The sequence below is a fragment of the Carassius carassius genome, chromosome 39, assembly GCF_963082965.1.
Source record: "Carassius carassius chromosome 39, fCarCar2.1, whole genome shotgun sequence".
Lineage (NCBI taxonomy): Eukaryota > Metazoa > Chordata > Actinopteri > Cypriniformes > Cyprinidae > Carassius > Carassius carassius.
Genome location: NC_081793.1, coordinates 3,739,679 through 3,763,318, shown reverse-complemented (window position 1 = coordinate 3,763,318; position 23,640 = coordinate 3,739,679). Strand labels below are relative to the sequence as shown.

At 36.4% G+C, this 23,640-nt stretch overlaps 1 protein-coding gene across 5 annotated transcripts in view; it reads right to left on the bottom strand.

The window, feature by feature from the left end:
* Nucleotides 1-23,640, bottom strand: part of LOC132121244 (1-phosphatidylinositol 4,5-bisphosphate phosphodiesterase epsilon-1-like) — an 88,041-nt gene that overhangs the window by 29,157 nt on the left and 35,244 nt on the right. For 4 of the 5 annotated variants that reach the window (XM_059530452.1, XM_059530453.1, XM_059530454.1 and 1 more), the window contains exons 3-4: nucleotides 14,746-14,992; nucleotides 2,186-2,502 (exon numbers count right to left, since the gene is read on the bottom strand). In XM_059530452.1, the coding sequence (XP_059386435.1) occupies nucleotides 2,186-2,502; nucleotides 14,746-14,992 (564 nt within the window). Of the gene's footprint in view, nucleotides 1-2,185; nucleotides 2,503-5,527; nucleotides 5,727-14,745; nucleotides 14,993-23,640 lie in introns of those variants that run through there. The other variant, XM_059530456.1, reaches the window with a different exon arrangement.

Below are 23,640 nucleotides of genomic sequence, written 5' to 3'. Positions count from 1 at the left end.
AAACATGATTTCATTTACATTTCGAAAGAAAAATGAGGATTTGAGATGAGTGCACAAATGTAGATTTGAGCTCATTGGACCCTATAACACTAACACAGATAACAAGACCATATAACTGCTGTGTTACTGTATATTCCAAGTTTTCTGAAGTCATACAATGGGTTTGTGTAAGACACATTCGGAATTTAACACATTACTCACAGTGGACAGGACAGCTGGTTCACAATTTGTGTTAAAATATTGTGTAAACTTGGTAAAACCTTTTGTAAAGGCTTGGAACAACATGAGGGCAAGTAAATAATGAACTTTTGCTTTACAACAAAACAACTACAAAATAAATCCCATCTCCGGTGTTACTTTATCATATGTGAGCTTATTATGCAGAGAATTAAGTCTTGTGTGTGTTGTTTCACTTTGAAAACTGTAATACTGTGTGTGTGGTGATACCAAAGCATTGCTCTATTAGAACATCCTGATCAACTGCATCCTAGAAATTGCATTGTAACATGCTAAAACCACTCAGCAACTGGACAGCAATGCAGTGTCATCCATCCAGGACATCCTAGTAACTGCATAGTATCATTCTAAATGTCATTTGGAATTTAGAAGACCTTAGAAATTGCATAGCAGCATGCTGAAGACAGTAAATGCATAGCCACACACTGGCAGCCATCCAGGACATCCTATAAACCACATACCACTCAAAACACCGACACTCTAAAAAAAAAAAAAAAAAAAGGATTTTATTATAATTATTATTATTTATTATTTTGCATTATTATTAAGTGTTTTGCATGCATTTTGAACTTTGCACTGCATTGCATTGCGTTTTAGAGTTAACAGAAATGTATGGATAATATCCTAACAGAAAATCACCAGAACATTATTATTATTATTTTATATTTTATCAGCGTGAAAACTGCATAGCAACGCCCTGGCAACCACCCAGAACACGGTGCCGAGTCTGTTTACGGTCAATCAACACTCACATTTTCTTTAAACACCAAGTCACAGAATCCAACCATCTCTAGGCCTGAGCACTTATAACAGCAATCAGTTTAAACACAAATATTTATGCGATGGTGTGTTGCAGCTAAAAACACCTCACAGAAAGTCAGTCAGTTACTTAAACTGTTCGGCTGGGGCCCGGATGGTCAGGGTCATTTAATACGAGGGGACCGGTCAATTGGAGCTCATGCCATTTTGCCAGGATTCCACCGGACAGACTGCTGCTCTTGAGGTACTGCACAGTCTGGTCAGCTAGCAGTGAACAGACTGCAGATTTGACACATTAAAAACTTACGTAAGAGTTGCCAGAAACACTGCACCCTGGAAGGGGCTTCAAAGGCGGCCGCTGGTCAAGTGTCCGAATAAGACCACAAACAACTGACCGCAACAAAGACTACAGACCACAAACTCTAGGTTGTGCATGGACACCCAGTGGCAACACTTCAGGGATGTATTATGTGGGTTACAGCATAACCAAAATAACACAGGAAGCATTAGGGTAAAAAAGCAAACCAAATCCTCTAAAGGAGGAATCACTTGTTCACAAAGGACACTAGGATTAACGGTGGGAGGGGTGAGGCACAGTCCTGTTATGTGATCCATTCACTTCATGCTGTTACAGTATTACATCGCATCGAGGTTTATGATCTGAACTCTCTTCGACCAGGACACCTTCAATGTTTCTTCTAATAAACTATGCATTGGAAAGTTAAGCAGGAACTTTCAAGGAACTGCATTCAACAATTAAAGATGACTCCTTAGAGCATTACGCTACTTGACAAGATATAAAATTGATTTCAAAGACTGTCAAAATATGAAAGCCATGTGAAGGTCACGTTCATGTTATGAGTCTTACATAACAAAAACTGACTGTCATGGCTGTAAGCATCTGCAAATCCTTTCCCAAGTTATTCCCAATCATAACCTGTCTAGATACTATTACATAAAACATAACCAGCTTCGATGATTCAATATTTGAAGTTTTTATGTTTAAAGTCTCACATCTGTTAGAATATGTAGGTACATAAAAGATCCAAGTAAAACAGACACTTGTGATGGCAACAAACAAATTAACCATGACAAATGTCCTCTGGTGTCCAACCCAATTTTTCCTTCAAAGCCAAAACCACCCTTACATTCCCTTTGGAATGAATCTGCACCATTAATGAATGCTCACCTCATTGAATCTTGTGACGAGGTCTCCTACTGTATTGTGGTGGTCATTCTGAGTTGGCATGATGGGGGTGGACAGGGAGGCTTTCAGGTGCGGGTGTCGTTTGTGGCACCCAGGGCTTCCCAGGTCTCGGGTGAAAAAGTTGAGGTAGTCCAGAGGAAATACGCGGCGGTAGAGCTGCTGCTCCTGTTCTGTCAGGATGGTGGCGATTTCCTCAGGGAACTGGATGAGGTGCCTCAGATCTGCTAGTTCCTTACTGATGCCCGTCACAGCTGACGGGAGGATGCTAGAGTTGGCCATAGAGCTGCACAGCTGCCGTTCTGAGAAAGACAAACACAGTGGAGTATACTGAATAACATATGTATGGACAGGTAGCCGTTAATTCCCTTCTCCCACTGTCCTTCTCTGACCACACTATATCCCAATTTTCTGCTATTTTCTTAACATGATGACAGACAACTGGATTCTGCGGCTTTGCAGATAAAATGGCATTCGCCCAGTGGGATTTGCATGGTTTGCCACTCTAAAGACACACCCCACCTCACTCCATTCCAAAATCTGTATCTATATCTTCCTCCTTTATGGTATCATAGAAGCTGGCCGGCACAAAGCTTGTTCCAAATGGTGGGAGGGAAAAAGATGCCACCTATGAGGTATCTTATTACTAAGATTTTTGGCTATATTGTAAGGTAGCTTTACATGCACCCTTCATGGAGAATTTCAGAATGCATGGCAACAACCTCTAAAAAAATGGTGGTGGATGACAATGGAGAAACTCTAATAATCAACCAAATTTAGTTTAAATGTAATTAAAATGTAATTGAAACAAATAACGGAGCACACAAATTTTCCTATGAAGATGATAGTCACATATGAGGGTCCATTCCATTTAGGAAGCAAGGAAGTTGTCTATATAGCCAGCATCTAGGTTATGTAACAGAGCCATTATATAGCCCATTTATTACATGCCCCTAAAATGGTATTTACAAATTCAAGCAACCATTTTCACATCGACATATGAATCAATATTCTTTATTGCCTCACGATAAACAGACATAGATAAACCAATCGTAATGCAATAAAGCACAGTATTTACATGGTAATTAAAGAGAAGCAGAACGTACCGCAAAAGACAAAACAAATAACTTTGATAATGTATACTGTGTGACACCGCGGTCTCATCATTGCAGTCTAGTAAAATTGAAAGACGCCATCGCAGGACAGAGTTGTAAAAATTCCCAATAGCCCATATACTGTGGCAATGATGAATTATTTCTTCAACATCACCGGACATAGTATTTTTTCATTAAGTCTCGGTACATTTACATATCTCCACTGTTTCCTCCACTCTCGCCGCTCAAGGGCAGGTCAAGCAAAAATAATATAAATACTGTGAATCATGCTTGTCTGGATAGCATCAGCTGTCAAAAGCAGTGTTTGCAGACTCCTTCAGCTCAATGCGCCTCCGTGGTGACCGCCGGAACAAGAGGAGCGGAGTGAGAGTGCCGTTTGATTTGTGGATTCAGTCTAGTCTTCTGATAGAACATGTGGGTGTGTTTCTTAGCACACACTAAGACTTTAAGTATCATATCAAAACCTCAGTTCAAAAGTTAAAACCTCAAAATCTAAGTTAATGACAATACTTCAATAAAAAGGCACAAATAATATATTAAATATTATGAATAAGGAATATAGGTATCAAGCCGTTTAGGTGAGCAGCTCACTTGCATATGAACAAATTCTTTGCAGTATAGCTCGGAAATGCAGCTACATTTAGAAGATTACAAGGAATCAAACTTAAAAAATATCAAAACTTTAATAAGTTTTAATACACCCAATCTGTGCTCTCTTTGTATTGCTTCAAACTAAACCAATGGCCTTTCATGCTTCTGAGGTGAGTTTTAGGCACATCATCTCTGCAATATGTGGTCTCATATCCATTCGCATTTCATTAGCCATCACGTGTGTTCTTTTCTCTTTGCACATAGAATCTTTGAAGCAAAATGCAGGGAAATGAATGCACCGCATTAGGCTGTGAATGAGCTGCCCTGATCTTTATGCATGGGCCACTCATGGTGCAGGTCTAAACAGACAGGTCTGGCACACAGCCTGCTTTTGGGACACGCAGAGCAGAGGAGGTGCACCTCCTGCACATGTGTATATGCTAGAGCACAACAACTTGGAAAAAATTATTGTGATCCCACTTACAACTGCTGCAATAAACAAATAGTGAAAAGTGTTAATTAAATCATTGCTTTTGGGAGCAATCCCATTTTTGTCATAATCAAGCAGCCTTAGTATGCGTTTATGTTCACACTCTGTAATGTGCTTTAACAGGGATAGCAGATATCTAAGGATTTATTTAGATCAAAATCATTACTCTGACAGTCTAGAACATGTAAGGGAGACTGAGGGAAACTGTAAAAAAAGTGATGTCACTGACTTAAAAGAACACAGTGAAGTTTCCTCTCAGGTGATTTAGTCTGTTAATGGACATTATAGTGTAAATTCTTCATGTACCAAACATTAGCAGATAGATTTGAACTATTCAATGAGTTATGTAGGTAAATGCCAAAAGACTCTTCTACAACCTCCAGAAAAAAAAATGAAATGAAGCTGCAAGAAAAAACTAGAAATAGACTGTCTTTCAAAATAACCTTGAGCAGCATTTTTCATTTTGTGTAACAAAAGAGTCTTTTTCAAAATCACTTGTGGATGTACCATTAAACTACATACACATTTGAATTAATCAGTTGCGAAGTTTAGTATTAAGCTTGATTGATTATTTCACTTTAGGTTCAAGTCAGTTTAAAAGGACCCAAGCTACCTAGCCTAATTTATTAATGAAGAAAGGGCTATACTGCGAAGAAAGTATACAATAAAATAAAATACAAAATTAGATCATTTCCTTTTTCTTCCATTTGTTGTTTACACTGTTTTTTTTTCTTCAACTGCTGTCTATACAAACACTGAATTTGTTCCATCCTTTAAAGGGACAATCACTAATTCCTGTTGTCATACCAAACCTGTCCGACTTTCTGACAACGGCTGCAAGTTCTCAACGCAAACAAATGATGCAACCTGAATCAAACATTAAGGCATATTCCCTGTTGATTATTACATACCTTGCATAAACTATTACTAAAAAAATTGATATTATAACATTGTTTTTAGGGTTGTAGACTAGTGTTATACTAGTGTTTTTCTAGTCTCATATACCAGAAATCTTAAGCTGTCAAGTACCATACATGACTAACTCTCTATACAGCAAAAAATTCTAATTAAAACCCAACACTTTAGTCCTTGACACCAAGCACTGGCCACAAGAACAGAAGCGTGACTTACTGAGCAGCCTGTAGTCCATCCTCTGTGAGTGGGAGTGTTTCATGGTTGTGGCCGTTGTGACAGTCGGCTCGCTGACTCCTTGCTTCACGCCGCACAGTCGAGAGGCGCTCAGCCACATTTAAACTCAGCCTGACTGCAGCTGCCAGCTCTTTACTACCACAAATCTGACTCGCTGCATATCTCACTCGTTCATACACACACACACACACACACTGTTTGGTCACTCGTGCTCCCCTCCCTCTCTTGCTCTCTCTCTCACACACACTTACTCTCTCACTTACTCTCTCCATTGGCTGCTCCTTCCCGTCAGGTCAAGTTACTCATAGATGAAAGCAACAGTGTTAAGTGCAGGGCGAGGAAATCAAGCACCCAAACATGCTCTAATCACCAGTAAAGAGCTCACTGGTTGACTTGGGTAAGAGTCCGAGGAGAACCTGATAGGCAAACAATGACTTTATAGCCTAAATTTGGGCATAAGACTTTGGGGATGTACTTTAGCATGCTCGTTTCCATCATTAACTTTCCCAGTACATCCTGAGAGAGACTGATCGAAGAAAAGAACTGATCCAACAGCTTTATGGTCCATATGCATGGCATGCAAGCTCCATTAAGCACAGAGAAAGATACAGGAATTTAATTTATTAAGCCATTAGAGACATCTCAAAGTCATTCTTGCTGAATATGTTAACAACTTCAATAATTGTTGTGAATATCAACACAGTCAATCTGGCCCAGGGCTGGGTGATATGGCTGAATTACGATATACAGTAGGACAATATCTCAGTATTTTCTACATTTTTCTATTTAGATAAAAAAAAATAAACGAAAATGATCTGTCTTTATATTTAATATCCTGCCAAATGTTGTTCAACGAAAAAATACATATTACAGGCTATGAAAACAAATAAAGGGAATGTAATCATGTAGGTTATCCTATATATTATGTGCAAAAAATTTTTTAAATCACATTACATTGTAAAATGATCATTTTAAAAATGAAATAATTATTTTAAACCATATGTTTAAATCACTAAACAAAAAAATGAAAAAAATAATAATAATAATTGGGGCTGTGGCTAAAGAGTCGGACTTGTAACCCAAAGGCTGTGAGTTCGAGTCTCTGTACCAGCAGGGATTGCAGGTGAGGGTTGTGAATAACCAGAACTCTCTTTCACCTTCAATACTGCGCTGAGGTGAGACCCTTAAACAAGCCACCGAACCCTCACTGCTCTGGGTGTGTGAGTGTGTGTGTGTGTGTGTGTGTGCACTTAGATGGATTAAATGCAGAGTGCAATTTCCAAGTATGGGAAACAATACTTGGCTACAAGTCACTCATTTAGTAAAAACAAAAGCACAGAATAATTGTGTTAGAATATTGTGATTATCCCACTTTACAGTTAGTGCTATCATAAAAGTACACTTACTTGTAGGTTTAAAATTCTACATTTGTCACATTTATTGTCCAACTACATATATGTCAGCAAAATGTAAGCTATACTTTAGTTAGAATTATTGCACTCCTATTTCATTGCATGCTGTCTGTTTGGTGCGCATGCATGCGGCGGCGCTTGTTCGGCGAAGTCTGTGAAGTTTAACATAGAATTGCAATGCAGAAGGCTCATGCACCTGTGAAATGTAAGTTACGCACTCAGAAAAACACATTAAAAAGTGTGAGTAGTGTATCTGTCAGCAGCACGGGTCAGTCAGAGCATCTGACGGGGCGAGCAGCTTTGAACTATACTTGTTAACTATTTCTAACGAGTTCTAAACCTCATTCTAAACCTGTATGACTTCCCTACGTATGACACAAAAGGAGAAATTTTGAAGAATGTTCAGGCTGCACATTTCTATACAACAAAAGCAAACAGTGAAGTGGGGATGACAAGCTCCAAAGTGGACAAAAAGTTTCATTAAAGTACCAATAAATTAGCCCATACATATCATGCAAGCTTTAGAAATCGCTAAACTGGACTTTCGAGTGGCACTATGCCAGGTTGACACCAAAGGGTTTTTTTTTTTGTTTTTTTTTTGTTTTTTTTATAACCAAAGTTTAAAATATGTAGTGTGGAGGAGTTTTGAGAACTATACCAAATGTGAAAATTTCCTATGAACATCAACTTAAATTTTGGTAGTTTTCACCAAAAAGTATTGTACTGTATAGAAGACTTGGAATTAAGAGCACAACTCAAGAATGGACACATTTTATGGCACTTTTTCCCCAAGTTTAAAAGCCTCTGGACACTTCATAATTATCCATTATTTAAGCAGCGTGAATTTTCTATAAAATATCTTTTAATACTATTCTCAGTTCCAGAAAGTTCAACAGACAAAATAAAATCATAAAGGTTTGAAACAACATGATTTAGAAAATTATGAAAATTTTCGGTAACACTTTATTTTACAGTGTCCTACATGTACTAGAGAACTAACAGTAAATTATATTTTTATAATTACAAGCAACTAATCCTAAACCAAAGTTTCTCATAATATTTTCACATCTCAATATACAAAAGATAATCAAGGAAGTTTCATTTGTTATAGAAAAAGGTTTGCAACTTCCTGCACATGCACTCATAACACGTCATTCGCTTGCAGTCATATAAACACACCATGACTGTGCAACACAGGAGGTAAAGGTCTCAGAGATCGCATTTTCCCTGCGAGCACAGATCCGCCTCTCATTCAGCACATACATGAGCGAGTGTGTTCTCCTGACCTGACCCAGCCGCCGCTATTCCTGTCCACCTCAATTCATCACCACTCAAACTCTGTTTCCATGCTGCTGTATTGTTTTTGAGAAACCCAATTGTTATAGTTATTTTATAATTCTCCTGAAATGAGTTTCTCACAATGTGTTCAATGGAGAACTGTTTGCTCTCATACGAAAAGCTTTCCTGAGTGAACCTGATCCCCTGTGGGTGAGGTTAATAAAAACTTTTGCTGCTGTAAGGATGGGAGATGAATCTTAGAAACTGATCTTTTGCAATGACTCTAAAGCACTAGACTTCAAATAGAACAAACTTAATGAGCACAAAGTCATTCCACTGCTGGAGCATCATTATGTTGGAAAAGGGGTGTATGCTGGGTCGCACTCACCACAGACATGTTCAGATCAGCTGACAAGCAGTTTGAATGATTCTTAAAATTGTACCTTCTGTTTCCGCAGTAGTGATTCTATTTTTAGAAATATATACAGTACAGAGCAAAAGTTTGGACACACCTTCTCATTCAAAGAGTTTTCTTTATTTTCATGACTATGAAAATTGTAGATTCACACTGAAGGCATCAAAACTATGAATTAACACATGTGGAATTATATATGGAATTATATACATAACAAAAAAGTGTGAAACAACTGAAAATATGTCATATTGTGGAGGCCAGGTCATCTGGCGCAGCACCCCATCATTCTCCTTCTTGGTCAAATAGCCCTTGATGCCTTCAGTGTGACTCTACAATTTTCATAGTCATGAAAATAAAGAAAACTCTTTGAATGAGAAGGTGTCTCCAAACTTTTGGTCTGTACTGTATATATATATTTATTTATTTTTTATGTGCTAGTAATATGCATTTTCATGTACACAACTGTTCTAAAATTTGGGGTCAGTAAGATTTTTAAGAAAGCAATTTTTATTATTATTATTATTATTATTATTATTATTATATCTTTGCAAAAGAAAATATGCAAGCAAGCTGCAAATTATACAGCTACAGTGTAAGTAATGTAAAAGTCATTTTTCTATTTCAACATAACCTTAAATCTATGTTAGCCAGTTAAATAATAATATATTAGTGACAAATCAGCAGAATTTACAACAACAACGTTGAATACATCACAGAAAGCCAACTGGGTCGTTCTGTGTCAACTCAACCAGAGGTCCGACTCCTCAGCTCAAATTTTTTATTTTGTCAATATTTTTTTCTCAAGAATGACAAACATGTTTGGTGATACAAGCCAAAATATTAAATCTCATGGATGTATATATACCGAGTAGAGGAGGGTCAAAAGATCCATAAAAGATACATTTATAGTTTCAATGTGATTTTTTATTCTTCAGACATTTCTCTTTAAAAGAAAATAAGTATTATCTGTATGTAAGATGACCCACATTTGGTTTTTGACTACTACAAATTTATACAATTTAAGAATTTACTTTTAATGCCATACTTAAACTCCAATATTGCTGGAATGGAACCACACAGCCTTAAAAATGAAGATGGCAAAAAAGGAAAGTTTCTTAGGACCCAAAATCTAAAAGGGCATTAAGCTATCTGTAATACTTTGTGTTACAGGCATGCAAACTTCGAAGAAGAAACATGAAAAGTGCTTTTTTACATTTTTAATAATGCATACATAATGCAACAAAGATGGCTAAAAAGATTTTACTAATAGACCTACCAATCTCTGTGTAAAAATAACAATGATGATGGTCTGAAGTCATTTTTACCCCCCTAATTTGGCTCAGAATCTCAAGTGAAAATTGTCATTTTAACCACCTTCTATAAAACAGTGGATTACTCAGTAAATATACATCTGTGACATTTAATATTTTGGCTTTCATCACCATACATGTTAATCTTTCTTTCAGAAAAAATATTGACAAAATCAAAAATTAGAGCCAGGGAAGTTTCTGAAATTTGGTTGATTTGACACGGAATGACACAATTGTGCAAATCATAAACAATGGATGTCCAAGATCAATAAATGTAAAATTATCACCCTGAAAATGCTAGTGACTGTTCTAGCTGTCCTGAAATACCCCTGTTTGGCAGGCCATCCGTATTGTTCAGCCCTGATGCTAATTTGTTTCATTCACACCTGAATCATAAGCAGTGCAGGATGTTAAATGTGGAAATTCTTCAGTCAGCTAAACTGAAATGTAGACTGTTTTTAAAGGGAGTTACTTGCATTTAAGTGCAAAAGCTCCGCATAAGGCAGGATTTAAATATCTTTTACATCATCAAGTTCAGTCTTTACTAGCTGTTTGCATTTGAATGGTGACAAAAAAATTATAATTTTAAAAGGAAAATGGGACGCAACATTTAATACAGATTTCAGGTGCGCAATGCTGCCATGTGCTCAAATAAACACGAGACTTCTGTATGGGGTAAAAAATGAACCACATACACAACGGCTTCGTAGGTTCATTTCACAACCAAAAAAAAATTCACTGACAACCCAACAAAACATTCTAAAACTACAGATTATAACCAACTTTGCTGCAATAAAGCTCAGCACACAATGAGATTTTTGGTGTCACTTAATTTGCAGAACAACTTTAACTCTCACTATGTTTGAAAAGCCCAAAATGGTGTCCATTGAGAGGGGCCAGACTGCATATGGCCCAGATGCCTGAACTACCCACAGCTTGCAAGAGAAAAATAATTCTTGTGTATTTAATTATGAGGCCGCGAATACCAGGGTCACTGACTCATGGTCCCACACAGACGTCATGTCACCTGGAATTAGTCCAGAGCGCCGTGTGTTCGAATCAATGAGGATCGTTTTACACCGACATGTCTCACGAAGGGCTTGAAGGTTACACACCAAATGGATGAGTGCCAGGTGATAAGCTAATGCGGCCAGAATCAAATTAAAGGGAGATCACTGTCTGACTTTGTGCAAATCAAAGCAGGCATTTGAAGTGCACTGCTTGAATCGTTAGACGAGCCAGAGTGAGAGAGCCAAGGGTCGAGGAAGTCAGAGACTGACACCCTTCTCCCGCATCAGTCACGTTACACAAGCCTCGATGGAGGAGAAGAGTTGATTTTCATTAGTTCATAACCTGCTTCTGTGGCGCCTGTAAGAGGCCTCTTCATAAATGATCTTTCAGCCAGAAGAACCGCTATGTTCTCTTCAGAATGAAAGAAAACAAACACACAATAATAAGTCATTATTATGCACAAAAGAAGACCGTGTTAACAAAAGAAAGCCAATTATTCTCATGCAGAAAATATTATCTCTCTATTTTTGGATTATCTATTACTCTACTCTGTAATTGTGGTGCTTGCGACAAAGACTAGCTTCTGAAATCAATGTGGAAAATCATTCCAAAACATTTAGAAGTATGAATGCATTACTTTGAATGCAGAATACTTCTTTAAAAATATGAAGTAGTATCTGAATGATAAGAAAATAAATGCTCTAAATATTCCATTATTTTGAACCTTTCTTTAAAAATGCTGATGAAAAATCTCATCTTCAAGTGTCCCAACTCCCAAGTCAACACTAAAGGGCTTGATGTGGAAAATCCTGTCCAGAGGATCCACAAAGACACTTAAGATACAGCCTTAAAGCTTGTATCCAAACGTGGGAAGACAAAGACCCTTCAAGTTTTCTTTTTTTATCTGTTCAACCTGAATAGAAAGTATTGTTCCATGTTTGCTGTGGTTGTGCAGCATGCAGCAATTAGTGATGCCACAATGAGCACTTCTGAAGAAGATCTGGCTGCTGAAACTGTCAGGTTAGTGCCTTCAAAATTCTGAAAGATACTGATGTTTTTCATATGCAAATACATTATCCTTAAACAACTGTACTATAATTCTACTAACTATATTCCTTGTAACTATAGCACATCCATAAAATAATCTGTACTTCCTCATTGGGAAGGATACAAATTCAGTGTCAAGACACATTTAATGCTAATTTATGTGATTGTGTCTCTATGATTTTACATTATTGTGCCATTTTCTCAATGAGCTGCCTCTTTGTTGCACATAATTGTATTATTGTACAACCCGAATTCCGGAAAAGTTGGGACGTTTTTTAAATTTTAATAAAATGAAAACTAAAAGACTTTCAAATCACATGAGCCAATATTTTATTCACAATAGAACATAGATAACATAGCAAATGTTTAAACTGAGAAAGTTTACAATTTTATGCACAAAATGAGCTCATTTCAATTTTGATTTCTGCTACAGGTCTCAAAATAGTTGGGACGGGGCATGTTTACCATGGTGTAGCATCTCCTTTTCTTTTCAAAACAGTTTGAAGACGTCTGGGCATTGAGGCAATGAGTTGCTGGAGTTTTGCTGTTGGAATTTGGTCCCATTCTTGCCTTATATAGATTTCCAGCTGCTGAAGAGTTCGTGGTCGTCTTTGACGTATTTTTTGTTTAATGATGCGCCAAATGTTCTCTATAGGTGAAAGATCTGGACTGCAGACAGGCCAGGTTAGCACCCGGACTCTTCTACGACGAAGCCATGCTGTTGTTATAGCTGCAGTATGTGGTTTTGCATTGTCCTGCTGAAATAAACAAGGCCTTCCCTGAAATAGACGTTGTTTGGAGGGAAGCATATGTTGGTCTAAAACCTTTATATACCTTTCAGCATTCACAGAGCCTTTCCAAAACATGCAAGCTACCCATACCGTATGCACTTATGCACCCCCATACCATCAGAGATGCTGGCTTTTGAACTGAACGCTGATAACATGCTGGAAGGTCTCCCTCCTCTTTAGCCCGGAGGACACGGCGTCCGTGATTTCCAACAAGAATGTCAAATTTGGACTCGTCTGACCATAAAACACTATTCCACTTTGAAATAGTCCATTTTAAATGAGCCTTGGCCCACAGGACACGACGGCGCTTCTGGACCATGTTCACATATGGCTTCCTTTTTGCATGATAGAGCTTTAGTTGGCATCTGCTGATGGCACGGCGGATTGTGTTTACTGACAGTGGTTTCTGAAAGTATTCCTGGGCCCATTTAGTAATGTCATTGACACAATCATGCCGATGAGTGATGCAGTGTCGTCTGAGAGCCCGAAGACCACGGGCATCCAATAAAGGTCTCCGGCCTTGTCCCTTACGCACAGAGATTTCTCCAGTTTCTCTGAATCTTTTGATGATGTAATGCACTGTAGATGATGAGATTTGCAAAGCCTTTGCAATTTGACGTTGAGGAACATTGTTTTTAAAGTTTTCCACAATTTTTTTACGCAGTCTTTCACAGATTGGAGAGCCTCTGCCCATCTTTACTTCTGAGAGACTCTGCTTCTCTAAGACAAAGCTTTTATAGCTAATCATGTTACAGACCTGATATCAATTAACTTAATTAATCATTAGATGTTCTCCCAGCTGAATCTTTTCAAAACTGCTTGCTTTTTTAACCATTTGTTGCCCCCGTGCCAACTTTTTTGAGACCTGTAGCAGGCATTAAATTTTACATGAGCTAATTAAGTGGATAAAAGTGTAAAACTTCTCAGTTTAAACATTTGCTACGTTATCTATGTTCTATTGTGAATAAAATATTGGCTCATGTGATTTGAAATTCCTTTAGTTTTCATTTTATTAAAATTTAAAAAACGTCCCAACTTTTCCGGAATTCGGGTTGTATTATTGTATTAATAACCTGGCAATATTTAAAACATTTTTTTGAAAATTGTAACAAATTATATAATATATATATATATATATATATATATATATATATATATATATATATATATATATATATATATATATATATATATATATATATATAACAGCAATGATACAGCGTTTCCTTGTTTACCACAGTAAACACTGCTTTAATATCCATTATGCAGAGATTAGATGAAAAGAAAATACCATGTACACTTTTCTGAAGAATGCTGTTTACAGACTTCATAATATTTCCACAATAATGAAATTCTGACATTTTGGAAAAGTATTTTTCAAGAAAGATAGAGAAAATAGAGATAGAGATGGTTCAACTCCTTTGGTCATCCTACACACAGATGACTGACTGCTTGCACCAGCAGGAGGGGAAGGGGTCTTACACTTTCAGTCTTCGACGAGACATGAAAAACTGTGCATACTGCAGGAACGGTATAACAGCTCATTTTAGTGGTTTTGAAACCATGACATTTTCAAACTAACAGTGTCTTCAGCCCATGCAAAGTTCCATCTGTTTTAACGAAAGCCCTGTAGCTATCAAAAGACAACACTTTTGTCAAAACAGATTGAACTTCCACATTTTTATATTCCTGCCCACGGACAAATCAACAGAGTGGTGGCGGCCAAATCAAAAATGCTTAATCGGTGTTGAAGTTAAAAATAACTTCATTTTCTTTAGTTATGTACAGTAGCACAGAAGAAAAAAAAACATTGTTTTTAACAGCATAGACAACTAAGTTTTATTAAAAGCCCATCGTGTCAGTTGTGAATTTCCCCTTTAATCTTAAAAACTTCAGCATGAAGCATCAACAGAACTGAAATTGGTGGGTTTTTTACCTTTCAGCATCGCTCGACCTGTGGAGTCAACAGTGAAGCTGGGCAGAGAACTTCGGGCCCCGAGAGCAGCTGTGGCTTCCAGCAGGGCCCCGCTCAGATGAGCTGCAATGCTGGTTCTAGACAGACAGACCCTGAACCTAATTTGCAACAGGGAGACCTGCAGCCATGACACAGCCTGGGCAAGCAGCTTTCTGGACGGGTGCAGGAGACAGACCTCGGGACTCAGGGTAGGATCAACATGGTCCAGCTGTAGAGAAGAGAGATAATGGCAATGCATGTTTGATGATGTTTTTGTATTGTTAAACAAAGAACATGTTGTCTGAGGTTGTCAAAACCAGGGGTATCTCCACAAGACACATATGAATGCTCTCCTATTAACTTATAACAACATCGATATTACCGATTACATTGCACATTTTAGATATTTGTCAGGATCTACATTTCTTATTTCATTCTTTAACATTAGATCTTTACATTGTTCATTTTCTTTGGAAAAAAATGCTTGAAAATGGTAAATTCATTATTATTCAATAAAATACTATAATTACACACCCACTTAAATTAATCCTGTAGAACTTTTCAGGAGCAAAAGCATGTCTGTTAGGTAGAAGTCAAGAATTCCCTTCAAATTCCAAGAAGCCCATCTTCTTCAAGTATTATTAAACTGTGCTCTTAAATGTTTACTTCTATCCTGGATAATATAATCAATTCCCTCAATTTCTCAGTGGATAAATACAGCTAAAGTTCTTATTCTCTATGAACCTACTGCATAAAATGACAAGGCTTTTAAGTTTTACAAGATATGAGACCCTTTCTCACTGGAACAAACTCATTTATTAACCTTGGGAATACAGTATTCAGCTTGGAAAAGCTAAAAGATTGCCCCACTGTGATGCACCATTGCATCATTTTTATACAGATTTTTCATCAGTCTTCTTTCTCCTTTTTTTTGCTTTGTTTATCTTTTTTATATATATATATTTGCATGTATTTATATGTATACATACTCTGTATTATATATATATATATATATATATATATATATATATATATATATATATATATTATGTTCATATTATTTATTAATCCAGCTGAAAAACTATTATTTGTATTTATGTTTTTGATGTTGTGTAAACCATACTATAAAAGTAGAATTATAGTACAGTTGTTTAAGTAAGTGTTGTATTTGAAGCCCTGTACATTACATGCAGACAAAAATATATTAAATTTGGCCACGAATTAAGAATTATTTCCTATGACTTAATTAATTCCATTGTTTTATTAATCACAGCAATGTTGTACTAATTTATTCCCTAATTTTGATTTAATTAGAATGAGGGAACTAATTACTACAATGTGGCCATGATTTAAAAATATTTAAAATAGAAATAAGCCAAATAGGGCATTTTCACATTTTTATATCTTAATTAATTTTTACATCACAATTTTTAGTGATTTACTTAAATATTTGTTTTAAGATATTTTGTATCATTTTAATTAAGACTATGTTGATATAACTAAGTTTAAATAATTCATGACATATTGGGACCCCTGGAAGTTTGCAGGGGTCATCTGATTGAGAACCACTGGTCTAACTACCGTATTTTTTGGACTATAAGTCGCTCCCGAGTATAAGTTTCATCAGTCAAAAAAATACGCCATGATGAGGACATATATAAAACATATAAAAACATATATAAGTCACACTGGACTATAAGTCGCATTTATTTAGAGCCAAGAACCAAGAGAAAACATTACCGTCTCAGTGTAGACTACAGGAGCACTGAGCAGCATAGAGCGCCCTCTCGCGGCTGGAGACGGTAATGTTTTCTCTTGGTTCGTTTCTCTCGGTTCATGTCAAATTCATTTTGATAAATAAGTCGCACCTGACTATAAGTCGCAGGACCAGCCAAACTATGAAAAAAAGTGTGACTTATAGTCCGGAAAATACGGTAAATAAGCCCAACTAGTGGCAGAACTAATCAACTGGCTTACTAGTCGATGCAACCCTTAATAGACATCTACGCTTCTTTAATAATCCCTGACTTGGTGCCCTGCAGTGATTTAATCGCTGCCAATGTGAACAGCCCAAGGAACCAACAGCTGGCTCCCTAATAATGATAACAACAGGAAGCTATAAGAGTTAAAAAAAGACCTCTCTTCTGAACTGGTAACTGCTGAATGATCAGCCCAATAAGAGCAGAAATGGAGAACAACAATCCCAGGCCTTGCCATCAAACTTATCCTTACTGAGAAAGAACACCGATTTGGTGGTTTTACTCCTATCTTTGACGTAATGCCAATCTCCTCACTCTGCAGTGAGCAGCCATTATTTCACCATTAGTGATCCCAGACAGCATTTCTGCCAGCTGCTTCCAGGAAAGTCCTTACAGCTGTTGTCTGTGCCCTTCCTCTGAAACAATTGACCCAGCTTTTTTGCCACCTATCTCCCCAAACGGCACGGTCTCTCATGAGACTTAAACCACTCTCATTGGAAAAATTGATTCAGCGTCGATGCAACGTGACAAAGAAAAATAGCAGGTGCTCTGAGCTATATAATTTTCATTTATTTTTTTAAACAAGCAAAGCACAGGACCTTGAAGACTTCTCACTTTGATTGTTTATAATGTAAGAGCAAAAACAGAAAGCATGTGTAAATTACAGTAAGGTGTACTGTAACATTTTGACTATATATTCGACACACCACAAGTCTGGGGTCAGTAAGATTATATATGGCATTAAATAAATACAATTATATTTATGACATAAAAAAATATATAAACATTTTATATATGCAAGGAAGAAACATATCTTTTTATTTGTTTATTTAAAAATATGTCCAAACTACACACTTCTGGGTCTGAGCCCTAGAAAAACAATCAACAGATGCAGTATTTCAAGGGCGAGGTGAGTAATGTCTTTAATTGGACACACAGAGTGTATTACCATAGCAACCAGGATGAAAGATTCTTGATAGTGCTTAGCAAGTCAATTGCTCCGTTTCTCATTTTTCTCACTTCAAACAAAGAGACAAAATAAAAACTCAATCAAGATGAGGGATTACGTAATGAGGCAACACTCCTTTGAAACTGTGTTTATGAGGTTTTAATCTAGAAGAGAAAACCTGCTTTAGTGTACTTTAGTAAAGAACATGTCATCACTGTATGCTTAAAAGGCAAATGCAAACACATATTTGAGTAGCTGCCAACAAAGTATGGCATTTGATCTCTAAATATTTCATGTTACTTTGATAAGTCAATACATAAGTCAACATTATTAAAACCCCAGATAATCAATGGATTTACATGGTCATAAAACATTATCATAAATTATATTTAATACTTGATAATGTTTACAAACTTATATACTGGTGCATCTATAAAGACGCATGGTCGACATTCATTTCCAATACTGCAATGATCCGCCATCACTTATTCTTTACAAATTATTTGCATTAGAAGCTGGATAATACACCTATAATGTGCATGAAATAACACTGTACTAAGGCTGTTATCCATTACTGATTGATTGATGTAGAAACTGTGCAAACATGCAGTACTTCAAGTACTGCACCTGTAAAATGGGCCTCAATGTTTCCAAATGTTAAACTAAGCAAACCGTCTCCTTATCTGAAAAATTATTTTGTGTATTGGCAGTCATCAGAAGCCCCTCCCTGAGCCGTAGCCATGGTCCTTTATAATTACTCTTTAATGGGATGGGTTTCCTGCTCTGCTCATGATAAAAGCAAAGACTGCTTTTGTCAGATCTTAAACTGGACCTTAGGGACTAACATCTGCACGTTCACCAGCCGTCTGAAGTCTGACACTCATTCTTTTTGGTTTCAAATTCAACATCACAGATGCAAACTAGATGTGGTTCTCAACACATCATGGTTCTTAAAGGGATCATATGATTTTGCTAAAAAAAAAAAAAAAAAAACATTATTTTGTGTATTTGGTGTAATGAAATGTGTTTATGTGGTTTAAGGTTAAAAAAACACATTATTTTCCAAATAATGTACATTATTGTTTCTCCTCTATGCCCCGCCTTCTGAAACACGTTTTTTTTTTTACAAGGCTCCTTGGTCTGAAAAGCAAGGTGTGCTCTGATTTGCCAGCTATCCAGTGCGTTGTGATTGGCCGAATGTTTCAAGCGTCTGACAGAAATGTTACGCACCTCAATATACAGTACAGACCAAAAGTTTGGACACACCTTCTCATTCAAAGAGTTTTCTTTATTCATAGGCCATATATTTGTTCTTGTTTTAAGCATAATCTCAGTTTATTTCAGTTAAGTTCAGGTTTCAAACTTCATATCTTCATTTTGCCCCTCAAGTAAATGTTTCCTGACTTAAGGATGTTTAGATATTTGAATTGGAAAACAAGACAAAAATACTCTTGGGAGATATATATTTTTTAAGTGCATGCAACAATTATGCCAAGACTTTATGAATTTAAGACTTTCTGTATCCATTTAAAACCCTGTTCTTAGTGTAAAGACTTTTTTTTTCGCCATAAAGACCCTTTTGTCCAATGAAAATTTTCTTTCATTGGACAAAATCTTCAACTACAGACACAAATATTTTGCTATATTTTCAGGGGGTGACAAGTCATGCTTCAGTGATACAGAACTTGTCTGTTTCTAGAAACCCTCACAGCGTGTGACATGTTTCCCAATCCTTTCATTGACATAAATGCTCAAGCGTAGACTCTCTCTCTCACTGGCATGTCCTCATCTGACCACAGAGCTAGCAGGTGTGTGAAATGTGAAAATGGAGGTGGTGACAGTCTCTGGGCAGAACTTAGCTTTCGTTTTTTGTAACATTTTTGTAACGTAATATACTGTAACACCAGTTTCAAACAAACCGTCAGTGTGTAAAAATCTAGTGTATTATTAAGATGTTACACGGGACCTAAATGAAATCACTTCAGTGTCTGATGTCATTGTGTCATGATTATCTAAATTAGATTTCATTGAAGAAACATTCATTATGGAAGCCATGAGAATCCTGCTGGCTCAGTTTGGGCCCCTTGTTTCTCAGTCTGTCAAAGCTTCATCGTTGACCCTGTCTTGATGTTCTGGCTCTCTATAGCCACTATTCTAGGTGCTTTGTAGAGAGTCAATGCAGCACAAGGGCTGAAACTCTAGCTGGCACGGTCAGGGTGTCTCAGTCCGGCTCTGAGGCTGCAGACACGCAGGAATGAGAATACCTTGGGAGTCATCAGGGAATGACTGACCCGCAGCAGCTGAGGACAATACTCAACACGTCCCTTAATAATTGTATAATATTTTCATTTTATCAGATTAAAATGAAAGCCAGTTTTAAAAGAAATAAAAGGTTTATTATGACTTTAAATCTCATTTTTTTTTGTCTATTTCGCAATATATCTCTCCTTTCTCCCTACAGGATAACTCTCAATTGTGACTTTATATATCACAGTATGACTGTATACCTCTCACTATCAGCAGTATATCTCACAAAGTGACTATTTCTTATGGAAACCTGTTTGTGAATAAAAAAAAAAAGTTTATGGCCAGAAACCATAAAGTAAGAATCAAGGAAAACTACCACTATACAACAACAGCTTGATAATTCTGTACATACAAGGAACAGTAGTAACCATAAACTGTCCTTTAATGAAAAAGCTGAATGTCTCAAAAAAATGAACAAAAACACACACACAAAAAAAGACACAACAAAACAATCACAAAGTAAAAAGAAACAACACAATAACAACAAAACAATAAACAAAACAAAGACAACACAATAAAACAGCACATTGAAAACACAAAGTAAAACAAAGCACCACAGTAACGAGAATACAAAAAATAATAATACAACAAACAAGCGAAAAAGGCTACAAAACAAAACAGCAGGACAACAAAACAAAGTAAAACAAAACACCATACACCACTATAACCTAACATAAGGCATAAAAACTAAACTTGTTTGGAGCTACATGCGAGTAAATAACGACAGAATTTTCATTTGTGGATGAACAAGCAATGTATTGAACAAAGAACTACAAACAATTAAGCACAATGTGGTCTCCTTTCAGCCCATCTAACAAATTCAGCAGATTTAAAATTTCATTTGCATAATAAAGCTGAATTTGCACATTAATCAAGCCCTCTTTTCATTTGTTCTGTACCCACTCTGTAAAAAGCCCCTGACAAGAGTGACACAGCCCACCTGACACACATCTAAACAATGTATTTATTTCACAACCCGTCATATACCATATCTTGCCTGCAATATTGTGCATTAATATACAACTAATGCAGCACAAACTGTCAGTACTGCTATTGACTGGAAGTGGGCTTGATTTATTCACCCAGAGTGCTTGCTGTCAGAGCTGCTCTTGGGCATAATGACTCAGCACGGATCCTCAGAGTTGTTATGGGGTGACCTGAGGATCCTTCTAGCACACTGAGAGCAAGGTCTCATGTGACCCAATAGCTGCAGCTGTCACAGACAGGCTAGGTGAAAAGGTTTAGCTAGAGTGAGTTTGTATCTTTTTGAAGCAGCACAAGTAGTCTAGGGTTACAGTGAAAAGGGGCCAAATCGGGACCAGTGTGTATGTGAGATATGCATGTATTTGTTGGGAGATATAACTCGCACAAATGTTTTTTTTTTTTTTATGCAGATGCTTATACTGTTATTTAAGACTTAAATTTTGTGTATTTTGTGTAAATTTTGTGTATCTCTCAATTGGGTTGGCCTATGTAGGATTTTCCATTTACAATAAACATTTTAATTAAAACATAATTGTGTCTAAACAAACTAATTTTATGCCAGAGAAAACAATAGCTTATTATAATAGCCAAAAGTAGGGGAAAAGTAGGGAAAAAAAATGTTTACTGATAAGTTGAAGAAAATTCTTTCTAGCAAAGAAAGAAAGGAAGGAAGAACATAAAGGAAAATAAGAAAATAAGGCAAAACTTAAAAAAAAAAAAAAAAAAATAAATAAATAAAAAATAACATTAATCTAACACAAAGATTATACATTTATATGTTGCAAGAGCACTAAAGGGGTCACGAACAGATATTAAAATTCCCTTGATCTTTTGACATGTAAGAGGTTATTGTACTATGAAAACATCCTGTAAGTTTCAGAACTCAAAACCTTCTCGTTAGTCTAAGTTTACACTAGTGAGTTTTCATTTTAAAATAGCATTTTAAAATGAAAACAATAATTTATACTGGTGTTTTCAACGCATTTCAAACTAAAACGGGGTCTTGCAGTGTTTTTGATGGTAAAAAAATAAATAAAAAAATAGTGTAAACGATAGCAAAATGCATTTTAAAATGAAAACACAGCAGTGTAAGCATAGCCTAAAAATATCTTACATTGAATCCAATCTGCCAAAATGACAGGTTGTGGAATGTGACACTTTTTGACGTAATAGTGTGGCTAAACCCAGCCTCCACAGAAGATGATAAATTCATGCTTCTACATCACTGCCGATTTAGCCCCGCCCACCGATTTAGAGAGACAGTGTACAGTGCCAAGTTGTGGAAAAACAGTCTTTGCATTGCCTTCCTTCTGATCACAACATTAGGAAAGAGTGGATTAATTTTATTTTTAATGAAGATCCAGACCACATCTGTAAGAACTCGGTCCTTTGTTCACTTCATTTTACCGCTGATTAATTTACAAACAAGGCACAATTTGCAGCAGGTATTTGTATTGTCAGTTATTATAGATCGTTCGATATGTACTTTACTTTAATGCATTTTTAACTGTAATCACAGCTGCGTCCATCTGTGAAGGCTGTACCAGGGTTTCTGCAGGATTTTTAAGCTCAAATTTAAGACTTAAGACCTTTAAGACCTGAACACATAAAATTAATACCATATGAGCGGGGTAGGGCAATGTCTATAGTACCATATAAAGTATCATAAAATACCATAAAATTACTGTAAAAAGCATAATTTACAGTTCGGATACAAGTTTTCACAAAAACAAAACAACAGACAAAATTATAAACTTTACATTTCAGCCTTTAAAGTCAAAAGTATCAATTAATATATTCATTTAAACAATTATTACCAATAAATGATTAATAATCAATCAAATAACAAATTAAGGGTGTGTGATATTGATTGACTGAAAAAGATATCTCCAAAATATGTATAACGATAATTAGATATTTTGCTGAATGTGTTATTGTGCTAATATCTTAAGGACTACCGTGGACAGCTGTTCATATTCTGTGTGGTCAGTTCACAGCAGTAATAGGGCTGTGACAGTTGCCATGACAACCGCGTCACTGCGGTGGTCGGTTGTTACAGCGGTGGTAGTGCAGTGTGTAAATGTATGGAAATGACACTTCTAATGCAGCTTCTATGTTTCCTCTGCATAAATTCTGTTAATGCTGATTTAATTTGCTTGGTAACAACCCAAATGGAAGAAGACATTCTCAGGGGACAGTTTCGCAGGGGATGCCAGGTGTTCCAAAAATATATATATATATATTATTCGAATCACAAATTTTTTTATCGAATGCCAACCCATCGAATAATCAAATATTCTGGTCCAGCCCTACTGTTTAAACAAACAAACCAGAAGCTATACAAATGATGTCATTTCAAACTAAATTGGGCCAAAACAACGTTCATTTGGAAAAATTCTAACTGAAAGACAAACTAACACAGTTTTTTTTTATGTTTAATACTGTAAAGATGCTTGCTTTAAAGCAATCTATTGCACAAAGCGCTATATAAATAATATTTGAATTGATTGGAGTGCCAAATTGCAGAGTTGGGGCAAACATACCCACATTGCTAAAAACGGATTCTATCTTAACTCCTCTTTCATTTTTGTTGTATTTATTTTATTATTGATAAAACACGCTACACATATTTACATATAAATCTAAATGTTGCTCTCA